This window comes from Lotus japonicus, chromosome 1, assembly GCF_012489685.1.
Source record: "Lotus japonicus ecotype B-129 chromosome 1, LjGifu_v1.2".
Lineage (NCBI taxonomy): Eukaryota > Viridiplantae > Streptophyta > Magnoliopsida > Fabales > Fabaceae > Lotus > Lotus japonicus.
Genome location: NC_080041.1, coordinates 117,857,440 through 117,878,264, shown reverse-complemented (window position 1 = coordinate 117,878,264; position 20,825 = coordinate 117,857,440). Strand labels below are relative to the sequence as shown.

Below are 20,825 nucleotides of genomic sequence, written 5' to 3'. Positions count from 1 at the left end.
TTGAAAAAATGTGGATTGAAAAATTTAATAATTAATTTCAACTTATTTTAAAGCATAACCAAACACATCGTTAGATGTGGACGAAATTATCATTGTAAGAAGGAAATATGTTTGAAAGACCCTTAATGTGTAAAACGTTGATCAAATTAGTCTTTAAGCAACTTTTTTATTGATCAAATTTGATTGTAGGAATAAACTTGACTGCGTTTTAGAATTAAATTACACCAAAATCTTTCATTGACTAGCTAAGTTGGCAATTCACACTATACCCAAATGTTAAAGATAAGAAGAAAATAGAAACAATCATACATTAATTAATCCTATATGTATTCTAGAGTTAAGATGTTTTTATTGCTTTTGATCCTTAACAAAATTCCTTTGAATTATATTCCCAATTTTAAATATACACATGTTTGAGTTCTTGACATGGATTAAAATCAAAATTTGAATACTGAAAATACAATTTTAATGACTTGAAATTACATAAGAAGTAGTGTTTTAAAATAACTTTTTCTTTAGGTATTAGTACTCCCAAACACCAAATCATGAATATTTCAATAAATTGATGATGTTCAAAGAAAACAACATTGAAAGAGCAAAACCAATAATGTAGGAATAAAACATATTTAAACGTATAATCTATATGGAAACAAACATGCACATATAATGTTGTGACATTTCAATCCTTTCAAACTTTTCAGAAACCAGAAAGTAGAGACTTGTACAAGCTAATTCCACTATATTTGCAGAGACCAGCTTTTGTTGAGCATGACCACTCTACTAGCTGCTACCTACACTCCCCTTGTTTAAAGGCTGACCCAAATGTAAGATTCAATGGCATTCATTCATATCAATCTACTTTCACCTTTGCATACTGAGATACACACGTCACACACATGATACTAAGCTCTATATGGACCCAAAATAAACACAAATAATTAAAAAACACACCGACAAGAACAATCGAATGATATCATTATCTTTTTCTTCGCCCAGAAAATCTCTCTCACGCTTTCTTCTCTTTCAAATCTTCCTCATCCAAAACATGTCTATCTGTGTCTCTGTGCTTCTCTTCAAATACTATTATAATTAATTAATTAGTACTATATAAAAAGAACAACATTCTCTTTTCTGCGAAAGGAACAGACCCTTCTATGTTAGTGTTTGCAATGAATTAACAATTTCTTTGTAATATTAATTTCTGTTCCAAAATGTTAAGAAGAAAGGGAAAATAAAGTAAATAATGACAGAATTGCATCCATATTCAACCAAATTGATGAAAAAGGCACTGTTTAAAATTGGATTTCTGGGTGCGCGTATGTGATGCATGCGTGATGTAAGCCATGGGAACAAAGCATGTGTCCCATTTAGTTGAAAATTATAACTACCTTGCTCCTAATAATCTATATACTATAAGTTAATTAACTAGAATTCAATATGATTACATCTTAACTTTATTCAAAAGATAAATATATATTGATACAAAATTTTCAAAAATATGTTTGAATACCACTTTGTGATACTGACATATGTAATTTGTGGCGGTTTATAATTGCAGCAAAACTATACAATTGATGATGCTAAAAAAACTGTCATAAATTGCAAATGTCGATGATGTCCAACACAAACAGGTGTATACCAATGTGAAGTGGGAACTCCAAAATTTATCAGGTTGGATAAAAAGTTTCATGCTCAACTCATGTTTTTTTCATCTTCCAAGTACATGGACCTCTTTTTCAACCAGAAAGAAATGTGCAATTATTTTTCCTCCAAAAGAGAAGACAATATTTATTATAGATAAACTTTCAAACAAAACAAGACTAACTGGGAACCACAAAGGCACAAAATATACAGGGCATAATATTTCCTCTTCAGCTAGCATTTCCATATGAAATTAAACAATGAAACCAAATACTCTTAGATATAAAACTGACCATAACGCAATCCATTTCAATATTAATTTATCTCACATGGTTTATAGATATATAATACTTTTGGTCATCTTACTATTTTTGTTTTCTAAGAAGAGAAAGATGCTAATTCCAGCACACTAGAAAAAAAACCAGAACATGTGTCACCCACAGGCCACAGATAAAAGAGGATAAGGATTATTAATGGAGCATAATCTATCACAAATAAAAGTAAATAGCCTGTGGAATAGGCTTCGAACGGATCGAAATGAAATTTTGGTATCTGTTGTTTTATAATCATGTTCGATACCTAGCTAATTAATTAAGGAAGATTTTGTGATTGATCAATAGATTACACTTTCAGTACTTGCAAGTTATTTTTCATCCCATTGAAAAATATCATCCCATTGAAAAATAAATTATTCTCATCTAAAGCTGATTAAATTCGACGCAGAAGCCGCCCAAATAGAAAAATTATAAGGCAGATTATTAGTCAGGTATATATGCTAGCTAGCTAGTACTAGTATATCAATTTCTAACAAGCATGAGAATTTTAAGATCTCGGTTGATATGGCAGATTTAGATTAGGCAGCATGTTATAAGTGGGGCCCTCCCTTCTATGACCTTCACCACTTTTTAGTTATCCATTTGTATTTTGTAATTATGAAATCAAATAGATTAGGAGGGTTCTAATCTATACAAAAAAATTGCTGATTAGGGGAGGTTTTTGTTAACGTTTTGCGGGAGTTTTCAACTGCCGCGAATTGCTTGCCGACGATTTAAAAAACCTAGAAGTCACATTCGCCATAAGTTGTTTATCGGCGGTTTTAAGCAATCCCTCTGACAAGCATTATTTAGCAAGAGTTTATAACCTCCCTTAGTTGAGGGTTAGTAGAAGAAATGACATGATAGTTCCTAACTGCCCGAAACTGCTTCTTTGTAAAATAAGTGTCTCACATTAGTTAGAGATAGAGCATAGATAATTTTTATAAGAGTAGTGCAAACCTCAACTCTTGAGCTAGCTTTTGTGGTTGAGTTATACCTCTCTAATTCTAATAATAAGCACCTCATAAAGACACATGAACCCATTTAGTGTATTTGGAAAACTCATTCAGATCCACGTTTGGCCCTGATCCATGTTTTCAGAAGCAAGAAATATTTGTTTTTGGATTTCTGGATCCACGTTTGACATCTTCAGATTTGAAACCGAACACACACTTAATCTAGAATAGACATTCATCATACTAATTAGCACACAGAAGAAAAATATCCACAAATCAAGATTTTAGTAATTCAAATTTAATGATAATCAAGACTTTTTAGATGTGATCTATTTGACCCACATATTGTTCACAAAGTTTATATGGTAGTTTCAAAAGTCATTAGCCATTATGCATGTTGACGATGTTTCCTCTATTTACTCTTGTGCACGTTGTTTTTGCGTTAGAATAAATGCAAACATGATTTCATATATTTCAGTGTATTAATATAGAAGGTAGAAATCGTCACAAAAGGTTTGTTGGGCTGGTGGCCGCGAGACGGGAATGTAACAGTGTGGCACACTTTCTGGCACGCATGGGTAGCAGTTGCCCCCCGAAAGGTGTTCGTCTGGTGGATGACTCGGATCTTGATCTGTAGAATCTGCTGACCTGTGATTCTCTTTTCCTTAGCTAATTTGTCTTTTCTTGTAATTTTCTGATGCGGCAAAAATAAATTAACTTTTTCACTCATAAAAAGAAAAGTTTTAATGTTTTTTCTTTAGTTATTTACCTATATTTTTTTTAAAGTTGTATGTCTTTTTTACTGTGATAATCATGTTTCAGTCAAATATAATCATTGTGGATAACAAAACTATTGTAATCCTGATTCGAATAGGATTACATCAGTAAATAATATTCGTATTCAAATTAAAAATAAAAAGTAAATAAAATAGCGATAAGAAAGAAATGTATATATGCGTGATTAAGTATTTCTATTTAATTATAATGGTTCTTCTGCAACAAATTAGGGGAAGTACTATTAGCTAGGGCAATGAAGTGACGAAAGGCAAATTCACATGCAGCAAGGTGTCAAATGGAAGAAGCCGAGATGCATTAAGAAACAACAGATGATGGTGATGGCCACTTTCATGTCTTTTGATCGTGTAGGGCCGACAACAAGGACGGTTTCAGCCGTCTATTGCCCAACAACTCCCTCCTGTTAAAGCCTGTCCTTTCTGTCTCCTTTCCCTCCCCCTCTCTCTCTCTCTTGCTTAATTAATTCTCCATTCACCTAAATAAATAAATCATACATAATTAACACTAACATCTCCCCATTAATCTAGCTTAAGTACCAAATGTTAATAATAACCTAACGAGTTTTAGTTATAGTAGTTAAAACTTAAATTGAATGTTGATTCTTAAGAACCGCATTCTTAAAAAGTTTTTAATTTTCATAATACCCAAATTAAAATTGTAAAATTCATTAGATAAAAAAAATACTCAGTCAACAACATGATTTCCTTAACTCTCACATCACACAAAAAAGAAACTAGTAATATTGACAAAACGCTTTTTTCCTAACATAATGATCACCTCCAAAAAAGTTATAACATGTCCCTAACTTAAGCAAATAACCCTCAATGTTGATTATTATTCCTGCCTAAATCTGGTATTAAACAGAAATTTCTTCCTTCCAAAAGAAAAACTTCTTTAATCATCACACAAGATCCACTCCTCTCTCTTTCTCTCTCTTACATAGCACAAGGTGACGACTAGTGATGAGAGAGTGTGAGACATATGATATTATATTATGGTAGCAAAAAGCATTAAGATAGCACACCCCCATGATTTTAAAGAATACACTATACTATACTATAATAACAAACAAACAGCACAAGCACAATATCAAGTGAGATTGGATTCTCTTACCTCCTACTAAACTAAACTCACCTCTATAAATACTCACCTTCACCCTCCACCATTCCTCACCTCAAAACTCATTCCCTCAATTACTTTCTCTCTTGCTAACTTTACTTCTCTTCTCAGCACAACACAAACACAAACAACCCTTCTCATTCACAATGCATTTCCAAACAGCATCATGGGGAAGCTACATGTCACCCCGGACCACCGCCATGGTGATGTCTGGCGGCGGTGACCCACTGGAGCGCGTGGAGCGTCTGGCATCAGAGAGCGCGGTGGTGATATTCAGCGTGAGCACGTGCTGCATGTGCCATGCCATCAAGAGGCTCTTCTGCGGAATGGGAGTGAATCCAACGGTCCACGAGCTCGACGAGGATCCAAGAGGAAAAGACATGGAGAGAGCATTGATGAGGCTTCTTGGCACCTCCTCCGTCGTCCCCGTCGTCTTCATCGGCGGCAAGCTCGTCGGAACCATGGACAGAGTCATGGCTTGCCACATCAATGGCACTCTGGTCCCTCTCCTCAAAGAAGCTGGTGCTCTCTGGCTCTGAAGAACAAAACGGCACCGTTTTAAGCATAAAAAAAAAGAGTTTTTCTTTTTCTTTTTTTCCTTTTTTTTTCTTTTTTTTATTTTTCATCTCCAACCAACAGTGTTATTACTATCACTCACTCTTCACTTACTGCTACTACTATTTACTACTAGTACTTGAGGAGGAGGAAGAGGAAAGGGAAGTGGTCTTTTTGTGAGTCTCTTCCATTCCATTTTGCTGACTTTGTTATCAATCACTTTTAATGGCTCATCTTGTCTCTTTTTTTTCTTGGGTTGTATTTGCTGCCTATTTGTCATGGTTTGTTTTTGTGCTTTCCCTGGTCTCCATTGTAAAGATAGACATGCTTAATGGAAAAGGAAAAAAAAGAGCTAATTTTACTGTTTCAGTCCTAGAATTCTTCTCTTTATGCTGTTCATTTCATCCTGTTTTATTTTGGACTCTGCCAGTGTTAATTTTGAGTTCTTATATTTCTATTACTAGGTTTGGAAATGGCATATTATAATACAATAAAATTAAGGTACTAATTATAATAATATTAAAGGAAATTCTAGTGTGGGGATCGATAAGGAGAGATCAACAGGGAAGGGTTGTGTGGAAACGGCGTCGTGTCTTTACATATTAAAGTTGTCGCTTTCATTGTTCTAGACTCCTTGTCTCCATGTTCCCGTGCCAATTTTTGAGCTTCTTCAGCCTTGCTGTGAAGTGACGTCAGTGCCCTTTGACCGTTTTCTTTTACTTAAGAATAATGTTTTCTTCGCATACTAAGTAAATCTACATTCACCCATAAGATGTGTGAAGTATGAACAAAGCACTTTGGTACATATATGACTGATATCACTGGTGATGTGATAAAAATAAGAGAAAAAATAGAAAGAATAGATAAGTGAAACTGAAATGAGAAAAACAATGTAATTCAGAATAAATAAATACTCTTCCTTGAAAGATTATGATAATGGATATGAGTACTAGCGTTTTGCAAAACTAATTGTTGTTAATGGTATGTTTGACTTTGGAGAGATAAGATAAGTAGAGAGAAATATGTGAGAAAAATAATAGTTTCAAAGATTGTATGAAAGAGAGTTTAAAGAGAGGAGACATGCATAGAGAAGAGAAAAAAATAATTTTTGAGTTTAAAAATAATTTTAAAAAATAAAAATCTTATCATGTTTAGATGACACTTTTGATGTGGTCGATTGCCACTAATATGCGTTGAGAATAAAAAAAAAAACCATGAACCCATTTCCTCTTGACACTCATCTCAAATACAATATACAAAATAAGGTTGTGTAGCTTATTTCAGCCGGTCTTTCTCTCTTGTATCTCCCTCTTCTAGCTCACCGACACCGTTGGGTATCAGGTGTGGCTATATTCCGTATTAGAAGAAAATAAACAATTTTGAGCTGTTTATAAATGAGATAACTCACAACCAATGTCTCAAGATTTTGGCTTAAATATGTGATGTTAATTCCATTTGTAATTTGCTCTTTAGCCCAATGTGGATAATCCCCAAGAGTTTTAAGCATTGTTTTGCCTAACACATTATCAATTTTAACGGTCTAAACCCGTATTTGCATTTACCAAGATAAAACATTTATTTCCAAAGACACTCCAAGAGAAAGAGATTCAAGAAATCTCGTGAGCGAAGAAGATTTTTGAGCTCTTTGACAGTTTGACGGCACATCATTTATTCGTTTTGGTTGAAACTGGAATATATTGTTTCCGCCATTGAGTCTGTTATTTTGATATACTTTGTTTGAGTTTTTGTCTTCTCTATTGTCTATTGTAGTGTGCTCTTTGTTGAGTTTTTCTTCTGTCTATTTCCACCTTGAGGGTGATGTTTTTTAAAGTCTCTAGTAGAGTTAGGAAGACATTATTTTGTACTCATTATTTTTCTATAATGGACGATTTTTGACTCTTGTGCCCATGGTTATTTATTCTCTCAAATTGAGGGAAGTTTTTCTACATTAATAATTGCTTGAATCTCTATTTTACTTTATTGCTGTCAGTGTTGGTGTTGGGTTATTAGAAGTTTCTACATCAAGGTTTTCACAAGTGAAGATGAGTTTGTGCACCTAACTATCCGCTGCGTGCTCTGGTACCAACAATTGGTATAAGAGTCGATGATTGGTTTGATTATGGTGACAAATTCTTTGAAAGTCTTCCTGGCAATGATGGCTAGACGACGTGTCCTGTTGATGCGAGCCAACGACGATGCAAGTATTTGGAGGCTTCCACATTGCGCTTGAGATGGAGCCAACCACAGTGCAATTATCCTTTCTTATTTATTTATTGTCATAATTATCTTCCTTTTTGTTGATCCATAATTTTGAAAGGTATACATAAAAAAATTGGTTAATTTGTTAAATGAATTTGTATCGTAGCAAATTGATCCCTTATTGGTATTGCTTACAAACATCTAATGAAAAAATATATATTGAATGTGTACTTGGTTTTGGTTAATTTCGGGACAAAATATCTTTCAAAACTTCACTTGTATAAATTAAATAAAAATAATCAGAACACATATTAAATAGGTATATATCCAATTACTAATAACAGAGTGACATAGTGATTTAGCACTTCATCTTTAAGTAAGTAGTTCGGCTTCAAATCTCAAGTACTCTTATGAATAAAAAAAAAAATCAATATCTCATCCTTTATTGCTTAGTATACTGACCATAAAATGAGTGATTAGTCTCAAGAATACTTTCAGTTACCTTTGTCAAAAAAAAAATCCCAATTACTGGCTCTAACAACATGGGATTTTGGAGGGGGTGTGTCAAGGAACATGGGTTAGATTTTGAAGAACTTTGTAATCTATTTAAGTGAGTTCTTGTAGCGCGGTGTCTATGTATTGTGGCCCAACTCACATCAAGTGGGCCTAACGGATCAACTTGTATTTAAGTGAGATCTTGTTGAACAAAAAACAAGTGAGGTCTTGTAGCGCTGTTTTCTTTTTTGGTTTAGGTTCGGCTCTTTATTAATAAAAAAATATATATCTCTGACTAAAATTAAATAAAAATTGTCTTTTTTTTAAAAAAATTGGTTGCATTAGGCATCTAAAAAATGTATTAACATAGCTATAATAAATTTTAAATATTTATATATATGAATTAATTTAATATTTTATATGAATTTACGTGTGTATAGTTGATAAAAAAATTAGTTTACATATTAAAATTTTATTTTAACCCCCTCAATTTTTTTAAACAATTGCTATTCTCTTGAGGTTTCTTTTTTTTTCATGAACCATGTCTCTCCCAGTTTCGGCCCCTTTCACTAGCCATCCTGCTGCGCAAAGTTCGGGTTTGCCATGTTCATATCGTCTTAAATCAGATCTAGATGTTGTTGTTGCACCTAATCCACCAACTAGTGAAAATGGGTTTGGATTGGGGTTTTGATCACAAGGGTTTGGATCTAGTCAAAATGGGTTTGTATGAATTTGATGATGGTGGAAGAACGGTAGGGGGAAAGATGAACCATTTTGTAAGACCAAGCTAGTGACTAGTGAGCATGTATTTAAAATTTGGGCATTTGGGTGAGGCATAACAAGTGTTTGATGAAATGGGTGTGAGAAATTTGTTCACTTGCCTAGGTTTGATCTGGTTATAGGTGATTGAGGTTCTAGGAAATGGCAAAGGATATGTGAGGTACTGCTGAGATTGCAAGGATAGGAGGGAAGCGAATATCTGGTTGCAAGACCCGAACATCGACGACTTCTTACTAGACTTGTTGTAACTTTTATTTTAGTTGTTGGTCTATAAATACCCATATTTTCCCGGACCGGACCGGTTATTGAACCGGTCAGGCACTAGTCTTGATCGATTCCAGGTTCATTGATCGGACCGTGGTTGAACAAAGATTGAATCGGTGATTGGACGATGAACTATTTAACCTAAATTTTCTCATGTGTTATTTAAACAACCCCAACTACTATACATTTTATTTTATGTTTCGATAATTACTATGTAGATTTTATATTAAAAATAAAATGAAAACATTGAAAATATTTAAAAAAAACCAATTTAGAAATTTTAATCAACCTTATCTTTTTAAATTATTATTATAACTTTGTGAGTAATAAAATTATTGTTGTAATTTACCCATATAGTTTGCTAACGAAAACAAGATATGGTACAAAACAAGTGATCACAATCTATGAAGAATGGGCAAAGTAAAGTCACTTGGTTTTTGTATGAGCATCACTTAATTCTAATGATGTCTTTTGGGGCGCTGTTTTGACATTCTGTAGTTGTTTGATGCAATAAATGTTTTTTTTTTACCTTGTTTCCATGTTTTGTGGTCTCTTAAAAATACAAGCTGAAAATAAGCTTCAGAAGTGTGAGATTGCAAGAAAATAAGAATTCAGTTGATGTACATAATTAATAAGGAGGGTGCAAAGTGCAGTGCCTACTCTTTGATATGTATTATAGATTGTTTGGTGGTTACAGTTGAGGTTTTTGTACATTTCAGGTTCGAACTAAGAGAGTGGAGAAGATGATAGATGAGATTGTTAATAAGATGAAGAAGACATAGGTGATAAATCCTGATTTCCACCCGTGCTGCTGGTTACCCATTATCTTAATTTCTTCTATGATGTCTGATGACACTAATGTGACATATACCGCCTTAACCAACAACTGAAAGTAAGAGGTTGTCTCCACAACCACAACCTTCATTTTGTGTAACTTTATATAACTAATTTTTGTATGCAAATGAAATTATTTTAGTCATATTAAATGCCTAAATGCTAAATTCTGCTATGTTTTTGCTCTGAAGCATTTAACTGCTAAGAGTTGCCTTTCCCCTCTGTTGCTCAATAGGATCTAGAATACGCGATTGAAGTTGAGATCCTTTAACACTAAGGGTATTGCCATTTGAAAATCCTTCGGCACATGGCTAAGTTGGATGCGCAAAGAGCAAGTCTTCTTAGAAACATGTGGTAACGACCAACTGATATGGTAATGCTAGAACTTATTTTGACTCATAGTAAGTGATGGCCATTCTTAATTGGATTTTCTTATGTTACAGAAATAGCTCAAGTCCTTAAAGAATCAATATCAAAATGCAGGATGGCTTCCAAAAAGGTTCAGTTACATGTTCTCTCTCTGTCTCTCTAGCTGGACAAAACAATGGAAGAGAGAAAACTAAAAAATATATAGATAAATGATAATTTTACGGTGATGATTATTTTCTTACAAAAAAGATAAATGTGTTACTTAATGAAGCAGAAATTTGGCCTGAAATCTCTACAAAATTCGTCATGAAGTCTGGACAGTTTTGAAGGAGCATGAGAGGGAAGTTAATGTTTTGTTTTATGTGTTTCAATTTTCTAAGGTGATATTTGTGCTCTTGAAAGAATACTTAGCATATTGTATGATTTGGAAGAAGTCATCGTTCATCGATAAGGTGTTGCTATCTTTATTGTATCTAAGGTAGAAAGTTTTCTTTAGGATGGTCTTGGGGTATTTATTGTTAATTGGATTCCTTATCCTATTTGAAAAGTGGTTCTCAACATTATGAATAATTTATTTTGTTGAAATTGTTGAAAAAGATATTACTCTCATGGAATTTGAGTGAGCATGAAAGTGGACAATAACGAAATATCAGTTATCAAATTAAATCTTCAATAATTGTATAATAGTGTTCTGTACTAGGGCAAGCTTACGTAAGAGAAAGACAAAAAGTAAACCCTAGCAGAGCACTAAAATAGCAAAACTACCATAAAAGGAATATTCTCATTAATGCTGAAAAAGTTGGTTTCGTACAAGTGGATGACCTCCCCTTTTATAGAGGGGGTGGTCATGACATGGACCTTTACTATATTTGGGCCTGACAATCAGGGCCCAAATCCCTGTACATATAAGACAAATCCAAAGGAATCTTCCAGCTGGCTTGTGGACCCATCATCTAAGGGAGGGCAATGAAGCTCGTTGTGTCGCACTTCCCGCCATGGCTAGCTTCAAAGGCTTATTGTTCATTTTGGGCGGGACATAATCTTCTTTATGTCCCGCCCAGTCCACATTCCCCCAAGACATGAGACTCGAGTAATGAGTCGAAATGTCTTCATCATGTTACCTAGTAGTTCGCCTCTATTGTTTATTCGTTCATCGCCATTTTACTTTCGTTGTTGCATCGCCATTTTCACGCTTCGCCACCTTTGTTGCCGTTTCAAAGATATGTCGCCATTAATCATAACCGTCAATCACGTCTTTTCAACTGACGCACGTATCCTTGTTTTCCGGGATTTCGTCATCATTTGTTATAAATGCAATTTTCAGTTGTGCGTCTCGAGGAGTAATGTCTTTTCGCTTCATACCTTTTCGAATTTCAAATCCCATAATCCCACGATCTTCCCCCACTCATTCTCTCTCCTCCTTTCTCTCTATAAAAACCCCTTTTCACTTTTCATTTTTCACTTTCTTAAAACTTTTGTTCTGAAAACCTTTTCACCGCAGCTTTCATTCTCTTCTTTGAACTCCGGTGAACCTTTTCTTCCTCCGGCCGTCGTCATTGCGCGGTGCTCCCCTATCGCCGACGTTCTCCTTTCTCAAACCCACAGTTCTTCCCCTGGTTAGTTTTTCTCCTTCTTGAGATTCTCCGTTTACTTCTTTTTTCTCTGACTCTGTTCATCTTCTTTCTTCTTTTGACTCTGTTCATCTTCTTTTTACTTTTAGTTTGTTCATCTTCTTTCTTCTTTTTATGAAACTGCCTCGCATGTCTTTACCAAACGCTAGCCTTTCTTCCCTAGAACTTTCTTCACCCTCCACGGAGGAGGAAGTTGTCGCCCCCTCTATAATTGAAATTCACTCCTCGCCTTCTACCCATGATGATTCCGGTCCCGCCGGCTCTGTAGACTCAATTCTCTCCTCTAATGGAGATTTGTCTTCACCTGAATGGCGCTCTGACGTGCATTTAGTTGAAGATAAATGTCTGTTGCGTTCTATCTGGAGCATCGTTGGGAGCATTAATTCGCTTCGAATATCTGCTCAAGGGTTCACGAAGATAAATCCCGCCACCTCGAATAATGAAGATCATCTGTTGAATGTCCTCCCATGTGGCGAAGATGACTGTGTTCTGTTGCGTAAAGAACCAGCCGATGAATCGCCCGATTTCTTCTTTGTTTATGGCTATTTCTTCTTAGACTTGAACATCAAACTTCCTTTTTCGCCGTTTATATGTCACGTTCTTTCTTTTCTGAATGTGGCGCCTTGCCAACTCCAGCCCAACGCCTGGGGTTTTCTCCGCTGCTTTGAAATTCTTTGTGAACACTTGAGTTTCACTCCGACCTATCCTTTGTTCTTCCTGTTCTATAAATCAGTCACCACTAAACCTACTTCTGTGAAATGGGTTCCACTATTAGCCCGTAAGAACATGAGTCGGTTCACCGCCCTTAAAAGCCATTACAAAGTATGGCAGAAGAAATACTTTAAAGTTATGGAGTCGCCCGAAATAAAGAACTTGTTCCGAGATTCCGACAATAACCCTCTCTTCCCTTTTTACTGGACAAAGAACCCTCGCCGAAAAATATCCGTTTCATACGACGCCTTGGATGAATCTGAACAAGGCGTCGCCGATTACCTCCGCACACTACCAGTAATTTCTGGTCACGACTTGATTGAGGCGTCGAAATCCGGCACTTTAAATCAATTTTTTAGTAAGTTTATAATCTTTGTACGTAACTTCTTTTTCTTTTTGTTCATGTGTCTCGTCTAATTGGTGTTTTCCATACAGCTACGATGGGAAAAAGCAAGGTTGATGCGAACCCAATCAAGATGAAGGAATACCTCGCCCAGTCTGCTGCGGCGGCGAAGAAGAGGGCCGCCGAAACTGAGCAGAAGAAGAAGAATGAAGGTACTTCGGGTTCTGACAACGTCAGGGACCCTAAACGTCAAAAAACTTCAGGTGCTGCTGGTGGTAAGCCTCTCCACCAATCGACTCTTGATTCAAAAAGTCATCCATCTGAGAAAAAGAAGGGACATGACAATGTCCCGCCCCCTCAACAAGATTCAAGCGCGCTGATCAACCGCCCATCAACTCCATTTGGCCAGGCTGGCCCTAGTTCAGCCATTGGTGGCGAGGTTCCTCCCCCCTTGCTGAACTTGTCGGATCCTCACTTCAATGGGCTGGAATTCATGACCCGTACTTTTGACAACCGGATTCACAAGGACATTTCCGGTCAAGGTCCCCCCAACATTGCTTCCATGGCGATCCATCACGCGCTTTCTGCCGCCAGTACTGTGGCGGGAATGGCTCAGTGCGTGAAGGAGTTGATCTCAGCCAAGAACCGTTTTGAGAAGAAGGCAGCTGATTACAAGACAGCCTATGAGCGGGCTAAAACTGATGCTGAGACTGCCAACAAAAAGCTGAAATCTGCTGAGGAGAAGTGTGCTAAGTTAACTGAAGACTTGGCTGCTTCGGACCTGCTTCTTCAAAAGACCAAGTCTCTTAAAGAAGCCATAAATGACAAGCACACTGCCGTTCAAGCCAAATATCAGAAGTTGGAAAAGAAATATGATCGCCTGAATGCTTCCATCATAGGGCGTGCTTCTCTCCAATATGCTCAAGGCTTTCTGGCGGCCAAAGAGCAGATCAGTGTAGTTGAGCCGGGCTTTGATCTTTCCCGCATTGGGTGGCTGAAGGAGATCAAGGATGGTCAAGTAGTTGGTGATGATGACATTAGCCTCGACCTCCTTCCCCAATTCGATGATGAGAGTGAGCCTGAAGAAGATGGCGAGGATGGGAATGAGCAGCACAGGAATGAGGATCAAGAGAAGGAAGATCCCAAAGCTGGGACAAGCCAGGGCAACAACGCCAACAACGAGAACCTGGCTTGAATTTGTTTTTATTTTATGTTGAAATTTTTCTTTGGGCATTGCCCTCTTTTATTTTCATTCCAAATCATGTATGGGCGTCGCCCTCTTTTCCCTACTTTAAATGGATATCATTTTAAGTTCATTCGTTGTTTTAGTTGTTTCCAACTTTCGTTGTTATTTTGGTTTACATACCTTAGCCGATTTTTCGACGAGGCTTGGTTTCTAGTGGCCACCAGAATTGCCAAGGCTTTTAACTTTTGAAGGCGATACTCTCTTATTCCGAAAGGTTTACTCGCGGTATTGCATACCTTGATACGATTTGCATTGCATGAACTCGTAATATAAATTAAAAAAAATATGCGATTCTGTTGAAATGATCTTTTCATTAATTTTCTTTCGTATGGGAACAATTGTCCCTTCATTACAAATGTCGCCTCATTAAAAACCTTTCCAAAGAAAGGGAAAAAGAGTGCGACTTCATTTACATTTGTTGTTTCTATTAACTAAAATACTGCTTTAGATGAGAGGCGTTCCATGTTCGTGGAACCTTTTGACCATTTAGTTGTTCCAACTTATAAGCTCCTCCTCCAACATCGCCAATAATCCTGTAAGGCCCGCCCCAGTTGGGTGAAAGTTTGTTGTGTTTATCGGGTATTGTATTTTTTTGGAGCACTAAGTCTCCTACCCTCATTTTTCTTGGCACTACTTTCGTTGAGAACTTTCTTGCCACCTTCACTTTTCCCGCCTCATTTCTTATGTGAGCCTCTCGTTGTTCCTCGGGCAGCATGATTAGATTTGCTATTAAGTTTTCTCCGTTGTCATTCTCATTAAACCGAGCCACTCGCCAACTTTGGTTTTCAATTTCTACTGGGAGCATGGCGTCAGTTCCATAAGTTAGACGATACGGGGTTTCCTTTGTGCTTGACTGTTCCGTGGTGTTGTATGCCCAAAGAACGCCTGGTAGTTCCTCCGCCCAAAGCCCTTTTGCTTCATCCAGTTTCTTTTTTAAACCTTTCAGGATAACCTTGTTAGCCGACTCAGCCTGCCCATTGGTTTGTGGATGTTCTACAGAGGCAAATCGCATCTCGATTCCCATTTATGCACAAAATTCCTGGGTAACACTACTCGTGAATTGGGTTCCATTATCCATTACTAACGCCATGGGGACCCCAAATCTACAAACAATCCTTCGCCACAGGAAGTTCCTGACCTTGGCGGCTGTGATAGTCGCCACCGCCTCGGCTTCTATCCACTTAGTGAAGTAATCAACCGCCACGATGATGTACTTCATTTGTGCCTTCGCTACAGGGAATGGTCCTAAGATATCAGTCCCCCACATGGCGAACGGCCAAGGCGCCATCATAGTTGTTAATTCTTCTGGTGGAGCCTTGTGCAAGTCAGAAAAGACTTGACATTTTTCACATTTCTTAACATACTCCAAACAATCCTTCTTCATGGTTGGCCAATCTTATCACTTTTATTGCCAAGGATCGCCCGCCGATATGACTAGAACACACACCTTCGTGGACTTCCGCCATTATCCCGAGGGCGTCCTTAGTATCGACACATTTGAGCATAGGAGACATGATTCCCCGCCGATACAACTCACCATCCACCAGTGTGTAGAAACTGGCTTCTCTGCGTTTTGTTCTCGTGTTCAAATCATTCTCCTTTGGTGGGTTCTCTAAGAAGGTCTTAATCGATTCCATCCAGGGTAGCTCGCCATCACTGACTGACTTTACAGCTTTCAACTTTATTTCTACCAAATCAATGCTCGGGCGAGGCAGGGTTTCTTGAATGACTGTTTGGTAGTTGCCCAATCTCCCTGTGCTTGCCAACTTCGCCAACACATCAGCCCTCTCATTTTGTCCCCTCGGGACATGTTCTATTTTGATTTCTTTGACCTCCATCATCAATCTGCGCACCACTTCCAAATATTTGGACAGTTGCGGATCCTTCACCTGGTACTCGCCTTTCACTTGTTTAACCACTAACTGCGAATCTCCTTTGATAAATAACTTCTGGACTCCCAACTCAATGGCCAACCTTAAGCCGGCAATCAGAGCCTCGTACTCAGATTGATTATTGCTCGCCTTGAACTCGAACTTGAGAGACTGTTCAATGATCATTTTATCTGGACTTTCAATTGTTATTCCCGCCCCACTTCCAGTGTTATTAGAGGATCCATCCACAGACAAGATCCATTCTCCTTGAGTCTTCTCTCCTTCAGTGGGTGTTAATTCCGCCACGAAGTCAATTAAACTCTGGACTGTGACTTGGCCCCTTGGCTCATATTGTATGTCATATTCTGATAACTCAACTGACCAGCTAACCAATCGCCCTGATAAATCAGGCTTCTGAAGTACTTGCCTTAAGGGAACATCAGTTTTAACTTTGACTTGGAAACTTTGGAAGTAAGGTCTAAGGCGCCTTGCAGTTTTCAGAATCGCCAAAGCCGCCTTTTCAATTTTTTGGTACCGCAATTCTGCCCCCTGTAAAGTATGGCTCACGAAATATATAACTTTCTGCTTTTTTCCTTCTTCCTGGAGCAACACCGTACTTACCGCCTTGTCAGTAACCGCTAAATAGAGCACTAATGGAACGCCTGGTGTTGGCTTGGAGAGTACTGGTAATGTGGCCAATGTTTCTTTCAATTTGGTAAAAGCTTGTTCGCATTCCTCTGTCCACTGAAACTTTGAATTCTTTTTTAAACATGTGAAGAACGGGGCCGCTTTGTCACCCGCCATTGGCAAGAAACGTGACAAGGCGGCCATTCGCCCTGTCAAGCGCTGAACCTCCTTTACACTTGTCGGGCTTTTCATCTCCAAGATCGCCCTTCCCTTATCAGGGTTCACTTCTATTCCTCTTGATGTTAACATAAATCCCAAGAACTTTCCTCCCTGGATCCCAAAAGAACACTTCTCAGGATTCAACTTCATTTGATATGTTCTTAACTGAGTAAACGCTTCTTTGAGATCGCCCCCATGATCACTAGCCCTGGCGGACTTTACGATCATGTCGTCCACATACACCTCCATATTCCTGCCTACTTGTTTTGAAAATTTTTTATCCATAAGCCGTTGGTACGTAGCTCCTGCATTCTTCAAACCAAAAGGCATTGTTTTGTAACAATAGTTCGCCTGATTGGTCATAAATGCCGTACTTTCTTCATCCGAGGGGTGCATCATAATCTGATTATAGCCTGAATAAGCGTCCATGAGACTTAAAAGTTCATTCCCTGAAGCTCTATCCACAAGTTTGTCAACATTGGGAAGTGGGTACGAATCTTTGGGACACACTTTGTTCAGGCTTGTGTAGTCCGTGCACATTCGCCATTTCCCATTGGCCTTCTTGACCATTACAACATTGGCGAGCCACGTTGGGTACTGTACCTCACGGATGAAGCGGGCCTTGATCAATTTTTCAGTCTCTAATTGTACAGCTTTGTTCTTTTCTTCACTCATTCTTCGCCTTGGTTGGATGACTGGGGTCGCCCCTGGTCGTATGGCTAGTTTGTGAGTGATCACCTTGGGATCGATCCCTGGCACATCATTGATGGTCCATGCGAAGAGATCTAGATTATCACCCAGAAGGGTGATTAGTCTTTCCTCTTGTTCTGCTGTCAAACTACTGCCAATCATTAGAAGCTTGTCCTTGACTTGCACCTGCTTGGTTTCTTCCAGAGGTTGTGGGCGAAAGTCATCAGCATCGTCTCTTGGGTCCAAGCTAAATCCTTCTTGTGGGAATATTTCTGTAATTCGATGGCTCTCCTTGGCGGCCCTTCGCCCATAGAGCGCCACGCTTCTCAAATAGCATTCCCTTGCTGCATTCTGGTCTACACGCAATATCCCGACCTTCCCGTTGCAGGCGGGATATTTAACAGTTAAATGAGCAGTTGAGATGACCGCGCAAACCTTGTTGAGGGTGTCTCGCCCCAAGAGTACATTGTAATTGGCTCTACACGCCAATACTAAGTACTTTACTTGAAATTTCTTGACAAACTCTCCTTCTCCAAAGGCAGTCGGAATTTCGACGTATCCCCGCACACTGACACAGTCCCCTGTGAATCCCACCAAAGTTCCCTTGTATGGTTTCAAATCTGATTCCTTTAGTCCCAGGCGATCAAAGGCGTCTCCATAGATGATATCCGCCGAAGATCCCTGGTCTAAGAATACTTTCTTTGTCACATAATTGTTAACCCTGATTGTCACCACAATTGGATCGTTGTCATGAGGAATTACATGCGCGAAATCCTGAGGGGTAAATATAATAGGGGAGTGATTCACCCAACACTCGCCTTCGTTCGACTCCTGTACTGAGTGTACTGCCGCCACGTAGCGTTTTCTAGCCTTACTTGAAATTGCACCCCCGCCAAATCCTCCTGCAATAGATGAGCATTCCCCAACAGGATCGCCCAACTCTTCAACTATCTCTTTACCTTTGCCTTTGTCCCCCTGAGTGATCTTAGCTACCTCCGGCGTTGCTGTGTCTTTAACAAAGTTTGCCAAATGGCCAGCTTTAATCAAACGATCAATTTCCCGCCTTAAATTCCAACAATTATCTGTCGTATGCCCCAACGCCTTGTGGTACTCGCACCACCTATTGGTGTCCACGTTAGCCGGCGGCCGCCGTGGGGGTGGTGGGTACTGCACAACGTTGGTCTGCCCAACCGCCCTTAAAATAGTACTTAATGGTGCATTCAACTTAGTAAGTGGGACTGGCGTTGGCGAAGCACCAGGCTGACCAGCTGTGGCAGCAGTGGGACCTTGTGAATTTCTGTGCCATGTATTTTGAAAGCCAGGTTTAGAGTTTTGGTATGGTCCCGGTCTTGGTACACAGGGGGGTTTGCGCTACCCTGGTTTCCTTCCCCGCCTTGGATTTGTCCTGTGAAACACCGCCAGATTGAGACTGCTTGCGTCCTTCCTCTCTTTCTTGTTTCTTCTGATCATCTTGCTCGATCAATATGAACTCTTGAACACGAGCGCGAAGATCCATCATATCCTTCGCCGGTCGCCTTGTTAAGTCTCTATTCAAATCTCCCGCCCGAAGGCCATTTTTGAATGATGCCAAACAGACATCTGGATTTTCATCCTCCAACTGCACCGCCATCTTGCTGAAGCGTGCCATGTAGGTTTTTAATTTCTCACCTGGTTGCTGATGTATGCTGATAAGATCAAACATTGTTGCCTTTGTGGTTTTATTGGCGGAGAATTGAGTCAGAAATTTCGTGGACAGATCAGTGAAATTATCAATGGAGAAGGGCGGTTGTCGAATGAACCACTGCATCGCCATGCCTTTGAACGTGGAGGGCAATAATCGACATTTTACCGCATCCGTCGCCCCGTCAATCACCATTTTGGTATTGAAATATCTAAGGTGCTCCATAGGATCAGATTCGCCCGAGAAGGCGTCTAATGCCATGGTTTGCAGGTGCTTTGGAATGTCCACCCTAGTTATGGCTGGAACAAAAGGTTGAAATTCAACTACATCCTCCGCCTCCAGACGTTGTTCTTGCTTAAAATCCTGCCGCTGAGTAAGATACTCAACTTGGGCTTGCAACTGCTCGTTTTGGGACTGCACCTTCTGCAAGGTATCTAACATTTGTTGCAAAGCCGCAGGCGTGATACCTGTCACTGCCTCTTGCGCTCTCCGTGGAGCAGTGGTTTTAAGATCTTCCAAGTTTACACATTCAGGCAGCGTTGAACGCCGCCGAACACCTGGATCTAATTTAGCGATCAGATCTGAAGGTCTTCCCGGAGCTGCATTCACCAATGACGCTGGCGACGGCGCCACTGAGTGGACCCCCTCCGAGGAAGCTTCCTGCTCTTGCTCGTCCAGTACGGGACGGTTGTTGTTTCGTCCGCCGCCGCGACCGCCGTGTCGACCACCACCGCGCCGGCGATGATCGCGTCGACCCACGCCGCATGAACGAGTCTCCATGGCTCGCAATTCCTCCTTCTGTCACCGGAAGAGCTAAGTCAGAGCCACAGACGGCGCCAATGTTCTGTACTAGGGCAAGCTTACGTAAGAGAAAGACAAAAAGTAAACCCTAGCAGAGCACTAAAATAGCAAAACTACCATAAAAGGAATATTCTCATTAATGCTGAAAAAGTTGGTTTCGTACAAGTGGATGACCTCCCCTTTTATAGAGGGGGTGGTCATGACATGGACCTTTACTATATTTGGGCCTGACAATCAGGGCCCAAATCCCTGTACATATAAGACAAATCCAAAGGAATCTTCCAGCTGGCTTGTGGACCCATCATCTAAGGGAGGGCAATGAAGCTCGTTGTGTCGCACTTCCCGCCATGGCTAGCTTCAAAGGCTTATTGTTCATTTTGGGCGGGACATAATCTTCTTTATGTCCCGCCCAGTCCAAATAGTTACTATAGAATTTGAATCCAACATGAAATTAAAATACAACTTCAAATTCTTTTATGCCTTTACTAATAAAAATTTCTTCAATATTTATAAAGCCCTTAAAGGATTTGATTATTTTAAGATGGAATAAAAAAATAGTAGTTTTTTTTTACGGGCATGAACAACACATCTCTCAAAGCTAACGCCTCTACTAGAAAATAAGAAGAATAACATCTCTCAACACATCTCTTAAATTACATTACTGTTTCATCTCTCAAAACTTTA

General features: G+C 39.0%; 1 protein-coding gene across 1 annotated transcript; it reads left to right on the top strand.

Moving 5' to 3' along the window:
• The first annotated feature begins 4,859 nt into the window (after positions 1-4,859).
• On the top strand, positions 4,860-5,749 carry LOC130732520 (glutaredoxin-C5-like). The gene has a single exon (XM_057584549.1). The coding sequence runs from the start codon at positions 4,972-4,974 to the stop codon at positions 5,362-5,364; it is 393 nt and encodes a 130-aa protein (XP_057440532.1). The 5' UTR covers positions 4,860-4,971; the 3' UTR covers positions 5,365-5,749.
• The last annotated feature ends 15,076 nt before the right edge of the window (positions 5,750-20,825 follow it).